We start from the raw sequence: 20,747 nt of genomic DNA, 5'->3' as shown, positions 1-20,747 counted from the left end.
GCGCTCAATAAATACGATTGAATTGATGGTAATGATAATAATAATGATTGGAAAGAGGAAGGCGAAAAATGTGCCCCTCCCTTCTCAACCCTGTACAGACCTGAGCCGGGGATGTCTCTATCTGTTGCCGAATTGTACTTTCCAAGCTCTTAGTCCAGTGCTCTGCACACAGTAAGCGCTCAATAAATACGATTGAATTGATGGTAATAATAATAATAATAATAATAATGATTGATGGTATTTGTTAAGCGCTTACTATGTGCAAAGCACTGTTCTAAGCGCTGAGGAGGTTACAATAATAATACTAATGGCATTTATGAAGCGCTTACTATGTGCAAAGCGCTGTTCAGGTTACAACGTGATCAGGTTGTCCCACGGGGGGCTCACAGTCTTAATCCTCATTTTACAGATGAGGTAACTGAGGCCCAGAGAAGTTAAGTGACTTGCCCAAAGTCACACAGCTGACAATTGGCGGAGCCGGGATTTGAACCCCTGACCTCTGACTCCAAAGCCCATGCTCTTTCCACTGAGCCACGCTGCTTCTCCATAAGGTGATCAGGTTGTCTCACGGGGGGCTCACAGTCTTAATCCTCATTTTACAGATGAGGTAACTGAGGCACAGAGAAGTGAAGTGACGTGCCCAAAGTCACAAAGCTGACAGTTGGCAGAGTCGGGATTTGAACCCATGACCTCTGACTCCAAAGCCCGGGCTCTATCCCCTGAGCCACGCTGCTGACACTTGTCTACTTGTTTGGTTGTCTGTCTCCCCCTTCTAGCCTGTGAACCCGTTGTTGGGTAGGAACTGTCTCTGTTGCCGAATTGGACTTTCCAAGCGCTTAGTACAGTGCTCTGCACACAGTAAGTGCTCATTAAGTACGATTGAATGAAACATGGCTCAGTGGAAAGAGCACGGGCTTTGGAGTCGGAGGTTAGGGGTTCAAATCCCAGCTCCACCACTTGTCAGCTGTGTGACTTTGGGCAAGTCACTTCACTTCTCTGTGCCTCAGTTACCTCATCTGTAAAATGGGGATGAAGACTGTGAGCCCCCTGTGAGACAACCTGTTCGCCTTGTAACTTCCCCAGCGCTTACAACAGTGCTTTGCACATTGTAAGTGCTTAATAAATGCTATTATTATTATTATTCGGTCAATCAGCAGTAGGTGGAGTACAGTGCCATGGATTCCCCCCTCTAGACTGCAAGCTCGAGGTGGGCAGGGAACGCGTCTACCATCTCTGTTATAGGGCTTAGAGAAGCAGCGTGGCTTAGTGGCAAGAGCACAAGCTTGGGCGTCAGACGTCATGGGTTCTAATCCCAGCTCTGCTCCTTGTCTACTGTGTGACTTTGGACGAGTCACTTAGGTTCTCTGTGCCTCAGTTACCTCATGGAGATTAAAACTGTGAGTCCCACGTGGGACAACCTGATTACCTTGTAACTACCCCAGAGCTTAGAACAGTGCTTGCCACATAGTAAGCGCTTAACAAATACCATCATTATTATTATTATTGTCTGCTGCATGACCTTGGACAAGCCACTTTACTTCTCTGTGCTTCGGTTACCTCTTCTGTTAATAATAATAATAATAACAATGATGATGGTATTTGTAAGTGTTTACTACGTGCCAGACACTGTTCTAAACACTGGGGTAGATACAAGGTAATCAGGTTGTCCCACGTGGGGCTTACAGTCTTAATCCCCATTTTACAGATGAGGGAACTGAGGCACAGAGAAGTGAAATGACTTTCCCAAGGTCACACAGCGCACAAGTGGCAGAGGTGGGTTTAGAACCCACAATTTCTGACTCCCAAGCCAGTGCTTTTTCCACTATTATTATTCTTCTAATCTTGGCCCCACCACCTGTCTGGTGTGTGAACTTGGGCAAGTCACTTCCCTTCTCTGTGGTTCAGTTACCTCATCTGTAAAATTAAGACTGTGAGCCCATGTGGGGTATGGATGGTGTCCAACCTGATTATCTGATAGTCATTCATTCAATCGTATTTATTGAGCACTTACTGTGTGCAGAGCACTGTACTAAGTGCTTGGAAAGTACAAATCGGCAACATATGGAGACGGTCCCTACTCAACAATGTGCTCACAGGCTAGAAGGGGGAGAATTGCGGTCTACTCTGGGGGGAGGCAAAGAAGATGGGTCTGAAAAGAGCCTTGCCTGGTGTGGAAAGAACGGGAGATTTGATGCCTAATTGTTTGGGTATTTTTGTGCACATTAAAGCCATATTGATGATAAAAAGCAGCATAGCAGTGGATAGACATGGGCCTGGGAGATTTGGTTGCATCTACCCCAGCACTGACTACAGTGCCCGGCATACAGTAAGTGCCCAACAAATACTATTATTATTAGTATTATTATTTATTTTTAAAAAAGCTCCGTTGGTTGACTCTTGAGGCTGAAATTTGAGGAAAAGAAATGTGAGCAAATTCTGACCTAATCGTATGCTGGATTCACACTTTCCGGAAGTCAGTTACTCACTTCCTGAGTTGAACGAACTCTTTCAAGACATCGGGATATAATTTAATACAGAATCTCACTTTAGACTCTGAGTGAGTTTTCTCCCAAAGAGTACTTTGCTTCTTCATGAAGGCTCAGCTTCCTGAGATGGGATGGTGACATAATCAAATCTAATAAGAAATATTTTTCCACTCACAGTTGATGCTTCTATCTACCCCAGTGTTTAATACAGTGCTTGGCACATAGTAAGTGCTTAACAAATACCCATTTAAAAAATGACATTATTTAGCATTTAGTCTCTGAATGAATAAACTAATTTCAAGAAATTCAAAAGATTCGTGCATAACTGTGCCTCCTACACCATTAGCAGAGAAGGGGCATACCAATCACAGTTGTGATTAGAATAATTATAACAGCCATCAGTGGCAACATGAATCTGGAGCAACTCTTCTAGAAGTATATCGGAAATGCCTAAGTTGGAGGAGAAAGTTTTTACTTGAACTCAGCTAAATTCGGGGCCAATCAAAAGGCACCCAGAAGGTGCAAGTAATATCATTGTGAAATTCATCAACTTCATGGAGGTCAGCCTGTGTGGCCTAATGAAAAAAGCATAGGACTAGAAACCAGGAGACCTGAGTTTTATTCCTTGCTCTGCAACAGGCTATGTGACCTTGGCAATTCTCTTAGTCCCTCCGAGGCTCAGTGTTCTCATGGGCAAAATGGGGTGAGATAGACTGTGATTCAGGGACTATGTCCAGCTTTATATCTGCCCCAGGGCTTAGCATGTAGTAAGCATTTTATAAGTGCTGTAACTAAATTTCACTTTTCAAACAAGATTTTACTTGAGTGAAAGGACAGCTACATATATCTGAACCAAAAAAAAATACCTCAGGGTTCAGATATGAGATGTAACATTAGTCACATTGGGCAAGTTACTTCACTTCTTTGTTGTGTCTTGGTTTTCTCATTTGTAAAATCTGCTCTTCCTCTTACTTAGACTGTGAGCTCCATGTGGGACAGGGATTATGTCCTACCTCATTATCTTATATCTACCCCAGTACGTAGAAGAGTGCTCACCAGGAACTCAGTGTTCTATTGTTATTATTATATTATTATTATTATCATCATCACCTGTATATATGTATATATGTCTGTACGTATTTATTACTCTATTTATTTACTTTACTTGTACATATCTATTCTATTTATTTTATTTTGTTAATATGTTTTGTTTTGTTCTCTGTCTCCCCCTTCTAGACTGTGAGCCCACTGTTGGGAAGGGACCGTCTCTATATGTTGCCAACTTGTACTTCCCGAGCACTTAGTACAGTGCTCTGCACACAGTAAGCGTTCAATAAATACAATCGATTGATTGATTGATTGATCATCATTATCATAGGCAGTAGTAGTAGTAGTAAAAGTAGTAGTAATAATGACGATCTCTCCCAAGAAGCCAGGGCCTACAGCCATAATTTTATTGCTGACCCCTGGACAAATCATTCCATAAACAGTGCCAACCTCTGCAGCCTTCAGCTCCTTTCCACTATTATCCATTTGCCTGTAGGGTGGCACCCTCTCTGTGTCATTTTTGGGCTCCAGAGAAATCTCTGCCCCAGAAGCTCTGTCTTGCATTACTGGGATTATGTCACCGAGGAAGGCCAGGATCAATCATTTGAATTCATTGAACACTTACTGTGTGTACAGCACTGTACTAAGCACTAGAGAGAGAATATATATATATAATATAGCAGTTGGTAGACATGTTCCCTGCCCGCATGGGGTTAAGAAAGGCTTAGGACCTCGAGGCCCGAGAATGCCACCTGGGAAACCTGACCAGGTGGTTAGTTGAAAGCAAGGCCACTGGGGTAAATGGGGAGGGGTAGGGGGTGGGAGTCCTCCTTTCCAAGCGGGCAGGGTTGGGTGACCACAGTGAACCATGACTTTACCCTTCCCTAACCCTCCAGCCCATCTTTAAATCTTTTTTTCTGCCCTCTCACCCAGCTACCCTGAGTAGTACCTAACTTCACTGCAATTCTGGCTTTTCTCCCTCCTCTCCCCCTCAGGACCGATTTCCTATTTATGCATTTGTGTGGGCCATAACCCATTCGTTCTTTCTTTACTTGCAGCCATGCTTCATTCATGCTTTCAGTCCCTCTTTCAAGGATTGCTAAAGCCATGAAACAGGAGCAGAATCAGAGGAGGTGGAGGAGGATTTTTAGAAAGGAAAACTATAACTCATAACACTTTCATATCCTTCCAAGTAATGGAAGATTCGAAACAAGCCAAGCTATGCTCCCAAATTGATTTCCTTTAATAATAAATAACACCGATAATAATAAAACTATTCCAAACAACCAAAGTAAAGGCAAAAGTATCAGAATTTCAAGGAACTCTGACAATGAGGGCAGAGTACATGAAAATAATAAGCAAACTCCTTAATACACTAAAAATTCCTGCAAACTTAAAGTCCTGTTATTGAAGGTTCTTAAGTGAAAGCTCCAACACATATTACATATATTGAAGACATCACAAAATTTAGTTTCTATATTTATATTTAAACCGAGAGTAATAATAAGAAAAACTGCTTTCATTCATTTATAAAGAGTCTTACTGGCAATATTCTCTAACGTTCAGTCTTCAAATACATTAAAACATGCTTTCATTAATTTCCAGGCTCCTTCCCCCAAAACTTTGGATCATAAAATTTTCTTCCTTAGAATGGGTATGATGATTACCCGTTTACTTCTAACAGTCTGCCGTCATAATTCTTTTTCACTTGTTCCTTCACAAAAACTACAGTACAGAGACCCTCAACAAAGATATTTATTGAGTGCTTACCATGTGCAGAATACTGTTCTCAGCTCTTGAGAGGTCCAAGTAGTAAATTAAGAATTTGAGAAATTGTGGGAACTGAGCATTCTGCTATTAGCAGCATTAAACTCCAGGGCATTCTGATTCCATTTCTTTACTGGCGGATTCTCCAAGTGAACTTCCTTTTTTGCTTCATCTAACTCAGCTCTTTTGTATCTTTCAGGTTTTCACCACTCTCACTGAGTGCCCTTTCTCACTTCCTCCAGGGTGTTTTTGTTCTTTTAACTCATTTATATAATACAAATATTTAATCAATTGATCAATTGCATCTATTGAGTACTTACTATGTGCAGAGCACTGTACTAAGCACTTGGGAAAGTACGGCATAATATTGTAACAGACATATTCCCAGCCCACAATGATCTTACAGTCTAGAGGCGTGATAAAATATAAATGTATATAAATATATGTAAAATACAAAAAACTATATATATATATATATATATATATATATATACTTTATATATAGCTGTCACTTCACCAATCAATCAATACATTTATTGAGCATTTACTGTGGGCAGAGTACTGTACTAAGTTCTTGGGAGAGGACAGTACAATAGGATTGGTAGACAAACTCCCTGCCCACAAGGATTTTATAGGCTAAAGGGGTACAGAGACATTAAAATAAATTACAGATATATACGCAAATGCTGTGGGGCTGAAGGTGGAGTGAATATCAACTGCATAATAATAATAATAATAATGGTATTTGCTAAGTATTTACTATGTGCCAGGCACTGTTCTAAGCCCTGGGGTGGACCCAAAATAATCAGGTTGTCCCACATGGGGCTCATAGTCTTAATGCCCATTTCACAGATGTAGTAACTGAGGCACAGAGAAGTTAAGTGACATGCCCAAGGTCACATAAAGGACAAGTGGCAGATCCGGGTTAGAACCCACGTCCTCTGACTCCCAAGTCCGTGTTTTACCAACTAGGCCATGCTGCTTCTCTTAAAGGATGCAGTCCCAAGTGCTTAGGCGAAGCAAGGGTTTAGTCGGGAAAGGCCTCTAAGGAGGAATTGTGATTTTAATAAAACTTCGAAAGTCGGGAGAGTGGTGGTCTAGCTTTTGTGGAGGAGGAGGAAGTTCCAAATTAGAGGTAGGATGTGGGAAAGATGTCAACGACGAGATAGACAAAATCAAGGTTGGCGTTGGAGGAGCAAAGTGTGTGGGCTGGGCTGTAGCAGGAGATCTGTAGCAAGAGAAGCAGCGGGGCTCAGTGGAGAGAGCACGGGCTTTGGAGTCAGAAGTCATGGGTTCGAATCCCGGCTCCGCCACGTCTGCTGTGTGACCTTGGGCAAGTCACTTAACTTCTCTGAGCCTCATTTACCTCATCTGTAAAATGGGGATTAAGACTGTGAACCCCACATGGGACAACCTGATCACTTGGTATCCCCCCCCCCCAGCGCTTAGAGCAGTGCTTTGCACATAGTAAGCGCTTAACAAATGCCAACATTATTATTATTATCATTATTATTATTATTATTATTATTATTATTATCATCAGTGGGGTAAGGTAGGATTGAGGGTTTTGAAACCGATAGTAAGGAGTTTCTGTTTGCCACAGAGGTAGGTGGGCAAACAGTCCTTTGGCTTTTTACGGTTCTTGCCTTTTGGGATTTAGGAGCAGGGCCAGGATGGGATTACCTAGAGTTGGAAGTCAAGGTTAAAGCTAAAGTCAGTTGGTTGCCTTTCCTTATGCACTGGTCACCACCTGCCCCCACCTCTCCTCATTCTTAACTTGTGAAACCCTTGGGAATCAGGGACCATATCAATACCGCATCCAAGCACTTCAATCTATCAATCAGCCATACTTATTAAGCACTTGCTGTGTGCAGACCACTGTACTAAGTGCTTGGGTGAATTCAATATAACGTAGTTAGTAGTCATATTCCCAGCCCATAAAGAGTGGTACTTCTTCCCAGCATTTAGTAAGGGACTTTGAATATAGTGAGCCCTCAATACTAAGCATCACCTTTCCTCATCTCCCACTCCCTTCTGCTTTGCCCTGACTTGCTCCCTTTGCCCAGCCCCAAAGCACTTATGTACATAGCTGTAATTTTATTTATTCGTATTGATGTCCGCCTCCCCCTTCCACCCCTATTAGACTGTAAGCTTGTTTTGGGCAAGGAATGTAACTGTTTATTGTTGTACTTTCCCAAGCGCTTAATACCGTGTTCTGCATACAGTAAGCTCTCAGTAAAAATGATTGAATGAATGAAAATACTTCTTATACTACTACTACATGATATAAAAACTGGAGCTGTAATTAGTATGGGTTATATCTTTATTCTATTTTATGTGTGAAAGAAGTCCCACTAATTAACACAAGCTAACCATTACTTCCGAGCCTCCAATTTGACCATAATCTGTCATAATATATTTTCCAAGGGAGTGGGTATAGAGGAGAAAAGGAGAGCTAAAATTGAGCCCTGAGGAAACCCTTCTGTCAGAGGGTGGGTGGCAGAGAAGGAGCCGGCAAAAGAGATTGAGGAGTGGTCAGAGAGATAAGAGGAGAACCAAGAGAGGTCAGTGTTGGTGAATTCAAGGGTGGACACGTGGAACAGGAACTGTGTCCAACCCAATTTGCTAATATTCACCCCAGCTCTTAGTACAGTGCCTGGCACATAGTAAGTGCTTAACAAATACTACAATTGTTACTATTATTATTATTTCCCCGTCATTTCTCAAAAGAAGGTAGAGAGGCAGGAACAGCCCGAGGCAAAACGGATGAGCTGGAATGCAGCAGTTTTAGTGCCTATGTGATTCCTTCTTCATCTATTTTTTTTAAATAGTATTTTTTAGGCACTTACAATGTGCCAGGTACTGCACTGAGTGCTGGGGTAGGTGCAAGCCTGGGCTCAATCCATGTCCTACATAGGGCTCACAGTCTTAATCCCCATTTCACAGATGAGGCAATTGAGGCACAGAGATGTGAAGTGACTTGCCCAAGGTCACACAGCAAACAAGCAACAGAGGTGGGATTAGAAGCCAGGCGGCTGAGAGGTATAGGAGGATGAGGATGGAAATTAGGTGAGGACTCATTGGTTAACTTAGAGAGGGCTGTTTCTGTTGAGTGGAGGTGTTCTAAGAGAGAATCGAAGATGAATCATGGACATGGTAGGTGTAATCAATTTTCTAGAGAAGTTAGGATAGAAATGGTAGGAGGGAGATGGGGTGATAACTGGAGGGGGCTGTGGGGTGAAGGGAGGGTTTTTTTTTTTAGGAAAGGGGATACATAAACATGTTTGAAAGCAGTGGGGAAGAAGCCATTTTGAAGTGAACAGTTGAAGATGACAGTCAAGGAGGGAAGAAAGGGCGGGAGTGAGAGCTTTTAAAAGGTATGAAGGGATGGGGTAAGAAGCACAGGTGGAGGGTGTGAATTTAGAGGGGAGGCAAGAGATTTCATTTTGAGTTACTACAGGGAATATGTGGAGAATCGAAAAGGTGGATGAAGTGGGGGGGATTGGAGAGGAGCAGAGGAGATCTTAGGAAGATCACACCTGCTGGCTCCAATTGTTTTGATGAAGTATGTGGCCAGGTCATTAGGGGAAAGAATCAATCTTTACCATTGATTGATGATTTGTTAAGCACTCACAACGTGCCAAGCACTACATGAAACCCTGGGAACGATACAATATAAGCAGATCAGACACAATCCCTGTCCAATATGGGGTTAACACTTAAAGGGGGAGCGAGAGAGGGAGATGGAGTATTTTATTCTCATTATTCTTATGAGGAAATTAAGGCCTAGAGACCTAGGAGGATCTTGGTCCGGAAGTCTTCTAAAGGGCCAAACCTTGTATGATGTGTTTTCTGGTAGACTAAGTCACTTTAAGCCCCCACTTTTCCTCTACTCCCCTCCCCTCCCCATTGCCCCTACTTGCTCCCTCTGTTCTACCCCGCTTCCTGCTCCACAGAACTTGTGTGTATATATGTACATATTTGTAATTTTACTTATTTTATCAATATGTATATATCTATAATTCTGTTTATTTATATTGATACTATTGATGCCTGTTCACTTGTTTTGATGCCTGTCTCCCCCCTTCTAGCCTGTGAGCCCGTTGTGGGCAGGGATTGTCTCTTTGTTGCTGAACTGTACTTTCCAAGTGCTTAGTACAGTGCTCTGTACACAGTAAGCACCCAATAAATATGTTTGAATTGAATTACTTCTCTGTGCCTCAGTTGCCTCATCTATAAAATGGGAATTGAGACTGTGAGCCCCACATGGGACAGGAACAATGTCCAACCCAATTTGCTAATATTCACCCCAGCGCTTAGTACAGTGACTGGTACACAGTAAGCGCTTAACAAATACTACAATTGTTATTATTATTATTATTTCCCTGTTATTTCTCCAAAGAAGGTAGAGAGGCAGGAACAGCCCGAGGCAAAACGGACAAGTTGTGGCGCAGCAGTTTTAGTGCCTATGTGACGCCTTCTTCATCGTTGTTTTTTTAATAGTATTTTTTAGGCACTTACAACGTGCCAGGGACGGCACTGAGTGCTGGGGTAGGCGCAAGCCTGGGCTCAATCCATGTCCTACACGGGGCTCACAGTCTTAATCCCCATTTCACAGATGAGGCAATTGAGGCACAGAGATGTGAAGTGACTTGCCCAAGGTCACACAGCAGACAGGCAACAGAGGTGGGATTAGAAGACAGGTCGTTCTGACTCCCAGGCTCGGGCTCTTTCCACTAGGCCACACTGCTTCCCATTCAAATATCTTCTGAAGAGTTCCTGTCAACCATTTTTTTTCCAGGCTGGCAAAGATCCACCCTTCCTGACACTCATTCCAGTCCAAGTTTCTTCTTTTTCCTTTTCGGCAGCTGGGGAAGGGGATGTCAGGAAGTTGACCGGGGGATGACAGGGGGATGGCAGCGATCATGCAGAATCTAATGAGAAGAGCCTGGGCCTGGGAACCAAGAGACCAGGGTTCACACCCAGGATTACGTCTGCTGTGTGAACTTGCATAAGTCATTTGGCTTTTCTGTGCCTCAATTTCCTGAAGAGATCCTCTGGATAAAAACACAGAAGTCCCCCACTCCCCCCTAAAACAAAAAACCCAAAATCAATCAATCGATCAATCAATCAATCGTATTTACTGAGTGCTTACTGTGTGCAGAGCACCGTACTAAGAGCTTGGGAAGTACAAGTTGGCAACATAAAGAGACAGTCCCTACCCAACAGTGGGCTCACAGTCTAGAAGGGGGAGACAGAGCTCAGGCTGTGGGACAGATAATAGGTCCAATCTGATTATCTTGTATCTAGTCCAACCACAGAAAGTACACGTCAGAGATTTCTAAAAGACAGGGTACATGTCTACCAACTCTATTATATTGTATTGTCCTGAACGCTTAGTACAGTGCTCTGCACACAGAAGCACTCAATAAATATGTCTGATTAATTGTAAAATGGTTTTAGCCCTGAGCCTCCTTTGGGCTGCTCCGCTCCTGAGATCCTTTTGGTGCTTGGGGCTGCTCTGTTTCCAGAGAATTTTGCCTTTCCCATGTCCTAACCCCACCAGGATTGATGATGATGATGATGTCATTTGTTAAGCACTTACTATGTGTCAAGCACTGTTCTAAGTGCTGGGGTAATAATAATAATAATAATTATGGTGATGGCATTTGTTAAGCGCTTACTATGTGTGAATACTTACTAGTACTACATAGAACTTACTATGGGGGGCATACAAGGTGATCAGGCTGTCCCACGTGGGGCTCACAGTCTTAATCCCCATTTTACAGAGGAGGGAATTGAGGCACAGAGAAGTTAAATGACTTGCCCAAAGTCACACAGCTGACAAGTGGCAGAGCCGGGAATCGAAATCACCCCCCCGACCCCCAAATCCTTGCTCTTTCCACTAAGCCACATTGCTTCTCAGCCCCACCAGGACCGAGGGAGACCCCTTATCAGTCCATTTCCCTCCTTCCAGCCCAATTCTCCCTCTCAACCTCCAAAGAACTCTGAAGTGTGGGACGCAGCCCCTTCCCCACTTTATGGCTTGCAATGGAAAGAGGGGAGAAGACAAAGGGGGGTGAGGGTTTTACTTAGGTGGTGGCAAGGAGGGCAAGGGAAATACAGTGCCAGCAGCAGGACCCATTCCTTCTACCCGAAACCAATTTCTTTTTTTTTTCCTTTCTCTTTCTCTGGAAATTAGCAGCAACAGGGGGAAGAACGACAAGAGGGGGAGGGCCATAAGGATCCTCGAGAGAAAATCAGATCTTTCAGTCGGTTTTATACCTGAATTAAATACTAAGGCCAGAAACAAATAACGGACATGATAAGCCAATTTAATTAGACTTTGCTTTTGTTGGACTCAAGCTGCAAAGCACTATGGACCGAGACCTGAGCAAGCATTTGTACAGTGCTCTGCACATAGTAAGGTGCTCATTAAATACTGTTGATTGGTTGCAACTAGTGAGACACAACCAAAGTTGGCCCTTCCAACCTTGGGAGTTACTTCCCCGTACATCTGGCATCAGTGTGAGTAGGGCGTTCTCTATAATAATAATAGTAATGGCAGTTAAGCGCTTACTATGTGCCAAGCACTTTTCTAAGCGCTGGAGTAGATACAAGGTCATCAGGTTGTCCCACGTGGGGCTCACAGTCTTAATCCCCATTTTACAGATGAGGTAACTAAGGTACCGTGAAGTTAAATGACTTGCCCGAAGTCACACAGCTGATAAATGGTGGAGCAGAGATTAGAACCCATGACCTTTGACTCGCCAGCCCCTGTTCTTTCCATTAAGCCATGCTGCTTCCCTATAAAGCCTTTGGTGAAAAGCCTTTAAATAGTAAGGGAGAAGCTTTGAAAGCAGATAGAGCTTGGATGAGGCCAATGCACAAGTCTAAATGGAAATCCCCTAAAAATTGAGTTCCTTCCTGCCCCAGTACAGTAAAATTTTAGACTTTCAATGTTTCTAAGTACTCAATTTCCGTGAGTATGTGAATCTTGTTTCAGGAGCTGAGAAGCTAAGATTTGTGAACAAATGAAAGGCACTTACTGTGTACAGAGCACTGGGCATGTTTTATGATATTAGTTTTAGGTATATGTTATACATTTGTTACACAGCAGAAAAATGGTGGAGCTGGGATTAGAACCCAGGTCCTCTGATTACTAAACCCATGCTTTTTCCACTAGGCCACTCTGCTCCTATGCAATAAATCATATGTACTGAGTATCTACAATCTAAACACAGTACTAAGTTTTTGGAAGACTACAATGGAGTCTCAAGGAGTTTATAATGTATCAGTGGAGATGGATCCAAATTAATTTACATGAGGGTATTTTTTTAAATAGTATTTTTTAAGTGCTTACTATGTGCCAGGTACTGTACTAAGGGCTAGATATATGTATTTAAATATGTAAATTATATATATATATATATATATATATATATATATATATATATACACACAAACTGATAAGTACGAAAGTGCAACAATGATTTATTTATGCATTTTAAGGATAACATATCCTCTTCACCACTACAAAATTCACCTTCCCTAGTGCCCCATTCACTTTGGAAATTAAGGCCCCGTTTTTGCTTCCTTCATTCAATTGTATATCACTCATATTTATTGAGTTCTTTCTCATATTTATTGAGCTCTTACTGTGTGCAGAGCACTATACTAAGTGCTTAGCACTGTACTTCCTTGCTTTCATTCATCACTGTTCATCACTGCTGTTTCTAATTTGGATTTTCTGAAAGGTAAGATTGTGAAGGAAGATTTAAAATTTATTGTAATCAATAAATTTAACTGGGTATTTTTTGCAGGGAAAAAGTTTGACTTTCCATTTGTTTGAAGCATCCTTTTGGTCTTAGTCTTTACTGATTTGCTTTAGACAAAGTTCAATACATTGCTTTCAGAAGTGCTTAGTATAGTGCTCTGCACACAGTAAGCATTCCATAAATACAATTGAATGAATTATTTGAGAAAATTCTCCAATGTCTGAGGCAGTCTTAATTGTACTAAAAAAAATGCATGTAATTGCTCAAGAAGATGCCAGAGAGATAATCTCCCCAAGATATCCTTGGGGATAATCTCCCCAATGTTTTGGCAAAATAAATAGATCTGACTAGTTGTAAGACTTTTTTTCTTTATATATTTATTTAATTATTTTTGCTAGAATTGCTGCCATAGCTCCTTCAACGCTGATCTTGAGCCACAAAATGCAGAATCTCAGTTCCTTTAGCTACTGGCCATTTTGCTCTTATGGTATTTAGCATTTTTCCTTATCTTTATTGTTTCATCTCTTCCTATATGTGGGTGGCCAATCCTTTTCCTCTACCTTTATTGTTAGATTATGAAGTCCTTATGTGTGTGTGTGTGTGCCGTGGGGGGGGGGGGGGGCGGGTGTATTTAAGTGCTTACTATGTGCCAGGCACTGTACTAAATCCTAGGGGTAGAAATAAGCTAATCATTCATTCATTCATTCATTCAATCGTATTTATTGAGCACTTACTGTGTGCAGAGCACTGTACTAAGTGCTTGGGAAGTACAATTTGGCAACATATAGAGACGGTCCCTACCCAACAGTGGGCTCACAGTTTAGAAGGGGGAGACAGAACAAAACAAAACATATTAACAGAATAAAATAGAATAAATATGTACAAGTAAAATAAATAAATAAATAGAGTAATAAATACTTACAAATATATATACATACATACAAGTGCTGTGGGGAAGGGAAGGAGGTAAGGCGGGGGGGTGGAGAGGGGAAGGAGGGGGAGAGGAAGGAGGGGGCTCAGTCTGGGAAGGCCTCCTGGAGGAGGCGAGCTCTCAGTAGGGCCTTGAAGGGAGGAGGAGAGCTAGCTTGGCGGATGGGCGGAGGGAGGCCATTCCAGGCCAGGGGGATGATGTGAGCCGGGGGTCGACGGCGGGACAGGTGAGAACGAGGCACGGTGAGGAGATTAGCAGCAGAGGAGCGGAGGGTGCGGGGTGGGCTGTAGAAGGAGAGAAGGGAGGTGAGGTAGGAGGGGGTGTGGTGATGGACAGCCTTGAAGCTGAGGGTGAGGAGTTTCTGCCTGATGCGCAGATTGATTGGTAGCCACTGGCGATTTTTGAGGAGTGGAGTAACATGCCCAGAGCGTTTCTGGACAAAGACAATCCGGGCAGTGGAGTGAAGTATGGATTGAAGTGGGGAGAGACAGGAGGATGGGAGATCAGAGAGGAGGCTGATACAGTAATCCAGATGGGATAGGATGAGAGCTTGAACGAGCAGAGTAGCGGTTTGGATGGAGAGGAAAGGGCGGATCTTGGCAATGTTGCGGAGCTGAGACCAGCAGGTTTTGGTGACGGCTTGGATGTGAGGGGTGAATGAGAGAGCGGAGTCGAGGATGACACCACGGTTGTGGGCTTGTGAGACGGGAAGGATGGTCAACAATGATGGGAAAGTCAGGGAGAGGGCAGGGTTTGGGAGGGAAGACAAGGAGTTCAGTCTTGGACATGTTGAGTTTTAGGTGGAGGGCAGACATCCAGATGGAGATGTCCTGAAGGCAGGAGGAAATGCGAGCCTGGAGGGAGGGAAAGAGAGCAGGGGCAGAGAGGTAGATTTGGGTGTCATCAGCGTGGAGATGATAGTTGAAGCCGTGGGAGCCAATGAGGTCCCCAAGGGAGTGAGTGTAGATCGAGAACAGAAGGGGACCAAGAACTGAACCTTGAGGAACCCCTACAGTAAGGGGATGGGAGGGGGAGGAGGAGCCTGCAAAAGAGACTGATAATAAAGAAACAGAGAGATAAGAGGAGGACGCAGGTTGGACAAAGTCCATATCTCACATGGGGCTCACAGTCTTAATCCCTATTTGACATCTGAGGTCACTGAGGCAAAGCAACTTTAAGTGATTTGCCGAAGGTTACATAGCAGACAAGTAGCAGAGACAGGATTAGAACCGAGGTCCTCTGATTCCTAGACCCGTGCTCTATCTGCTAGGCCATGCTGCTTAATTCAGTGCTTTGCACACAGTAGGTACTTGACTAATACTATCAGTACTACTCTTTTATTTGAGATAACATTAGTGTGCTACTAAATGCAAACCACTTTTCTATTTAGGGGGAATTCCTACTAATCCTTATAGTCTTGAGGTTTTCTCTTGAAATGTCCTTTAACAGAACCTGTGTTCCTATTCATCATCATCATCATCATCAATCGTATTTATTGAGCGCTTACTATGTGCAGAGCACTGTACTAAGCGCTTGGGAAGTACAAATTGGCAACATATAGAGACAGTCCCTACCCAACATTCCTTTAAAAGGAGAAAAAGCAGAGTGAGTAGATCCAGAGAGGAAGGGAAAGGTCAATTTCACTACATTAAATATGCTTTTTGAACAGCCTTGAGTACTTACTGCTTCTTAATAAATGGCATTTAAAGCTGCTGTAGCTAGAACTTCTTTAATTGTTATATTTTTGTGGTATTTGTTAAGCTCTTTGTGCCAGGCACTGTACTAAGCCCTGGAGTAAATAAATACGAGCTAATCTGATCAGACACAGTCCATGTCCCATATGGGGCTCACAGTCTTAATCCCCATTTTACAGATGAGGTAATAGAGGCCCAGAGAAGTGAAGTGATCTACCCAAGCTTGCACAGCCGACAAGATGCAAAGCCAGGATTACAACCCAGTTTACTTTGACTTCTAGGTCAATGTTCTATCCACTAGGCCATGCTGCTTCTATTGAGAATTTCATATGGCAGAGCCAACATTTCGGAGGGGATCAGACAGTGGAAACTGCTCCATGCTGACAAACGACTATATAAAGACAGGGTCAAAGCTTGATTCTCCCCTTTAATAATAATAATAATAATAATAATAATAATAATGATAATAATGGTATTTGTTAAGCAATTACTTTGTGCCAGGCACTGCAATAAGCATTGGATACTGTACCAGTTCCCAAGAGCACAAGAAAACATTTTCTGAATTCCTAGGAAAAAAACCTCTTTTCTTCCCTTCCCCCACCTCCTCCTCTTGCCCTTCCTCATTAATTCATTCAATCGCATTTATTGAGTGCTTACTGTGTGCAGAGCACTGTACTAAGTGCTTGGGAAGTACAAGTTGGCAACATATACAGATGGTCTTCCTCATCTAGCCAATCCCAGGGCCTGACGTCATCCATTGGTCAATCTGCAGAGAGGCTCCCTCCTGCCGTCTGAAGAACCAACATCAATAAGGTCCAAATGTATTTTATGGAACTTTTCCCTCCCATGGGAAAGGAACCTGCTTCTTCCTCATTTAAACCCATATGATTCTTCTTGATGTGATCCCACATTCCCCTCTTCCTCCCCACTCTCTCCAACCAACTTGAGACAGTTTTTTAGTCATCCAGTAAATCAATCAATGGTATTTACTGAGTACTTACTGGGTGCAAAGCAATATTCTCCCAAAGTTGGTAGGCATGTTCCCTACCCCAAAGGAGCTAACAGTGTAGGGGGAGAGACAGGCATGGGTGGGGAGGGAAGGGGGCACTTAAAATATGTCCAGACAGGAAACAGAACTTCTAAGAAATTCCAAAAGCTTAGTGGCACAGGTACACCTCATCAATTTCAACTGGAACCAATATTAAAATAAACAATAAAATTGTCTGTCTATCGGGCTCCTGATGGAGCTTCCTTGTTGGAAAAATATATTTTTGACAAATTGTTCGTGCAAAGATGAAACATACCCTCTGACCGACTGTTTGGGAATTCAAAGTACCCAAATTACCAATCAATCTGTATTTAAAAGGCACTGATTCATTTGAATGAGTTCTGAATGTGTCACCTTTTTGACACATTTCAGAAGTGCATTCAGTATTTTGCTAGGAATGACTATTTATTTATATTTATGTCTGGCTTCTCCTCCAAACTGTGAGCTCATAGTGTGCAGAGAACATGTCTACCAACTCTGGTGTACTGTTTCTCCCAAGCGCTTAGTTCAGTGCTCTACATTCAGTAAGCGCTCAGTAAATATCACTGTTGAATTGATTTGGTCTCTGTATCAATTTCATATTCTCAGATTTCATGAAGTCCTGATTTCTACTTTTTGAAAATATAAAAAAAATGGTGAAAATAAATTCACAAAAAGCACTGTCAGGAAGACTTTTTACCATGCGGGTGTGTATGTGTTTATTTATGGAGGTTGATTGCCCTGCTGTGGGGTGTCATAACAATTTGGGGGAAGAGAGAGGCACCACCCCCCTCCCCCAATCAATCAATGATGGCATTTATTGTGTGCAGACTGCTCTACTAAACGCTTGGGAAAACACTCACCCCCTACTAAACACTCATCTACTCCAGGAGGACTTCCCAGACTGAGCCCCCACTTTCCCCTGCTCCTACTCCCCTCCCCATCGCTCCGACTCCCTCCCTCCCCGCCCCACAGCACTATGTAAATATGTACATAGTTTTTATTCAATTAATTTTACTAAAGTGTATATAGCTATAATTCTATTTATATTGATGCTACTGATGCCTACTTGTTTTGCTGTCTGTCTCCCCCCTTCTTGGGTAGGGAACATCTCTATATGTTGCCGACTTGTACTTCCCAAGCGTTTAGTACAGTGCTCTGCACACAGTAAGTGCTCAATAAATACGATTGAATGAATGGACTGTGAGCCCGTTGTTGGTTAGGGATTGTTTCTATTTGTTGCCGGATTGTACTTTCCAAGCGCTTAGTACAGTGCTCTGCACACAGTAAGAGCTCATATGATTTAATGGAGAGAACACGGGCTTGGGAGTCAGAGGTCGTGGGTTCTAATCTCGCCACTGCCACTTGTCAGCTGTGTGACTGTGGGCCAGTCACTTAACTTCTCTGTACCTCAGTTACCTCATTTGTAGAATGGGGATTATGACTGAGCTCCATATGGGACAACCTGATTACCTTGTATCTACACCAGCGCTTAGAACAGTGCTTGGCACATAGTAAGCCCTTAACAAATACCATCATCATCATCATTATTATTATTATTATTAATAATAAATATGATTGAATGAACGAATGCAATACAGTTTGGTAGATACGTTTCTTGCCCACAAGGAGCTTACAGTCTAAGTGGGGAGGCAGACGTTAAAATAAATTAGCTTAACAAATACCATCATTGTTAATAAAATAAATTAGAGATAGGGGAAATGGGAGAGTGTGAAGTTATGTACTTAAGTGCTGTGGGGCTGGGGTTGGAGTGAATATCAAGTCCTTTAGGTGTTACAAATCCTAGTGCATAGACTCTGAGGTGGGGAGGGCAGGTAGAGGAAATGAGCACTTAGGGAAGGTCTCTTGGAGATGTGTTGTTTTTTTTAGGAAAGCTTTGAAGGTGGGGAGAGTGCTAGATCCTTAGATATGTAGAAATGGGAGTTACGGGCCAGAAAGAGCAAGTGAACAAGGGGTCGGAGGCGAGACAGGCAAGACGGAGGTACAGTGATTAGGTTGGCGTTAGAGGAGTAAAGTATGCGGGCTACGAGGAAATCAGAGAGAGGCGGGAGAGCTAATTTAATTCCCTAAAGCTGATGGTGTGGCGTTTCTGTTTGATGTGTATGTGGGTGGGCAACATCTGGAGGTTTTGAGGAGTGGGGAAACGAGGACTGAACGGAATTTTAAGAAAATGACCTGGGCAGCAGAGTGAAGTATGAACTGGAGTGGGGAGAGACAGGAGGCTGGGAGGTCAGAGAGGAGGCTGAGAGCTCAACTCCTCCAGGAGGCCTTCCCAGACAAAGCCCCCCCTTTTCCTCTGCTCCTCCTCTCCTCCCCATCGTCCCTACTCCCTCCCTTTGTTCTACCCCCTTCCCCTCCCCGCAGCACTTGGGTATATTTGTACATTTTTATTACTATTTTATTAATGATGCATATATATCTATAATTCTATTTATCTGTTTTGATGGTATTGACTCCTGTCTCCTTGTTTTGTTTTGTTGTCTGTTTCCCCCTTCTAGACTGTGAGCCCGTTGTCGGGTAGGGATGGTCTCTGTTTCCAATCGCTTAGTACAGTGCTGTGCACACAGTAAGTGCTCAATAAATACGATTGAATGAATGAATGAGGCTGATGCAGTAAAGTCGGGATAATGATAAGTGTCAGGTGACGGCGGGACACCCAGGAAGAGATGTCCCGAAGGCAGCAAGAAATACGAGACTGCAGAGAAGGGGAGAGATCAGGGCTAGAGATGGTAGTTGAAATCATGGGAACGAATGAGTTCTCCAAGGGAGTCGGACTATTTGGAGGATAGAAGGGGACACAGAGCTGAACCTAATGTATCTAATGTGTATATTACACTCTCCCAAGAGTTTACTACAGTGCTCTGCACACAGTAAGCGATTGGAATGAATGAAAGCGGAGGAGCTCGCGAATGAGACGAGACTGAGTGGCCAGGGAAGTTTTAATTCATTCGTTCATTCATTCGTATTTACTGAGCGCTTACTTTGTGCAGGGCACTGTACTAAGGGCTTGGAAAGTACAATATAGCAAGAGAGATAATCCCTGCCCACAACGGGTTTACAGTCTAGAGGGGGGAAGACGGACATCAAAACAAGTGAACAGGCAACAATATAAATAAATAGAATTATAGATATATACCGATACATATTAATAGATAAATTTATACAAAAATTTATAACAATTAAAGTTATATTGCATTCATATTAAATAATATAATATACTATATTATATAAATTATAATCGTATTTTACGGTATATTATATTTTATATCAATGAATCTTAATTATATTTATTACATCAATTATTATATCTATTATTGTACTTACGTAATTATAATTATACTGTATAATTATATAACTATAATCATATCATTCATTCATTCAATCGTATTTATTGAGCGCTTACTTTGTGCGGAGCACTGTACTAAGCGCTGGGGAGGTTACAAGGTGATCAGGTTGTCCCACAGGGGGCTCACAGTCAATCCCCATTTTCCAGATGAGGTAACTGAGGCACAGAGAAGTTAAGTGACTTACCCAAAGTCACACAGCTGACAGTTGGCAGAGCCGGGACTTGAACCCATGACCTCTGACTCCAAAGCCCGGGCTCTTTCCACTGAGCCACGCTGCTTCTCTAAAGTAATAAAGTAATATCGATATAATTCTAATAATTACATATTATATATAAATTTTCCAAATATTTTTTTCGACCATCCTAAACTGAGCTGTCCTTACCCCGTTTTACGCTTTTAATAGTTTAGACATTCAATCGAATTTATTGAGCGCCTGTGGCAGAGCACAAACCTAGGCGCTCGGAGTCTCTCCCCACTTCGTCTATACTTCACGCTGCTGCCCGGATCATCTCTGTGCAGAAACGCTCTGGGCATGTTACTCCCCTCCTCAAAAATCTCCAGTGGCTACCAGTCAACCTACGCATCAAGCAAAAACCCCTCACCCTCGGCTTCAAGGCTCTCCATCCCCTCGCCCCCTCCTTCCTCACCT

The 20,747-nt window shown here is 42.7% G+C and overlaps 1 protein-coding gene across 1 annotated transcript in view; it reads right to left on the bottom strand.

Moving 5' to 3' along the window:
• The window catches only part of LOC119929604 (hemicentin-1-like), a 55,343-nt gene that overhangs the window by 7,319 nt on the left and 27,277 nt on the right, over window positions 1-20,747 (bottom strand). Inside the window, exon 5 of the mRNA XM_038747781.1 lies at window positions 2,487-2,505. Coding sequence (XP_038603709.1) covers window positions 2,487-2,505 — 19 coding nt within the window. The remainder of the gene's footprint in view (window positions 1-2,486; window positions 2,506-20,747) is intronic.

The sequence above is a fragment of the Tachyglossus aculeatus genome, chromosome 6 (genome assembly GCF_015852505.1).
Source record: "Tachyglossus aculeatus isolate mTacAcu1 chromosome 6, mTacAcu1.pri, whole genome shotgun sequence".
NCBI classification, from domain to species: domain Eukaryota; kingdom Metazoa; phylum Chordata; class Mammalia; order Monotremata; family Tachyglossidae; genus Tachyglossus; species Tachyglossus aculeatus.
Note: the sequence above shows the minus strand (reverse complement) of the source record. Positions and strands in the feature narration are given on the sequence as shown.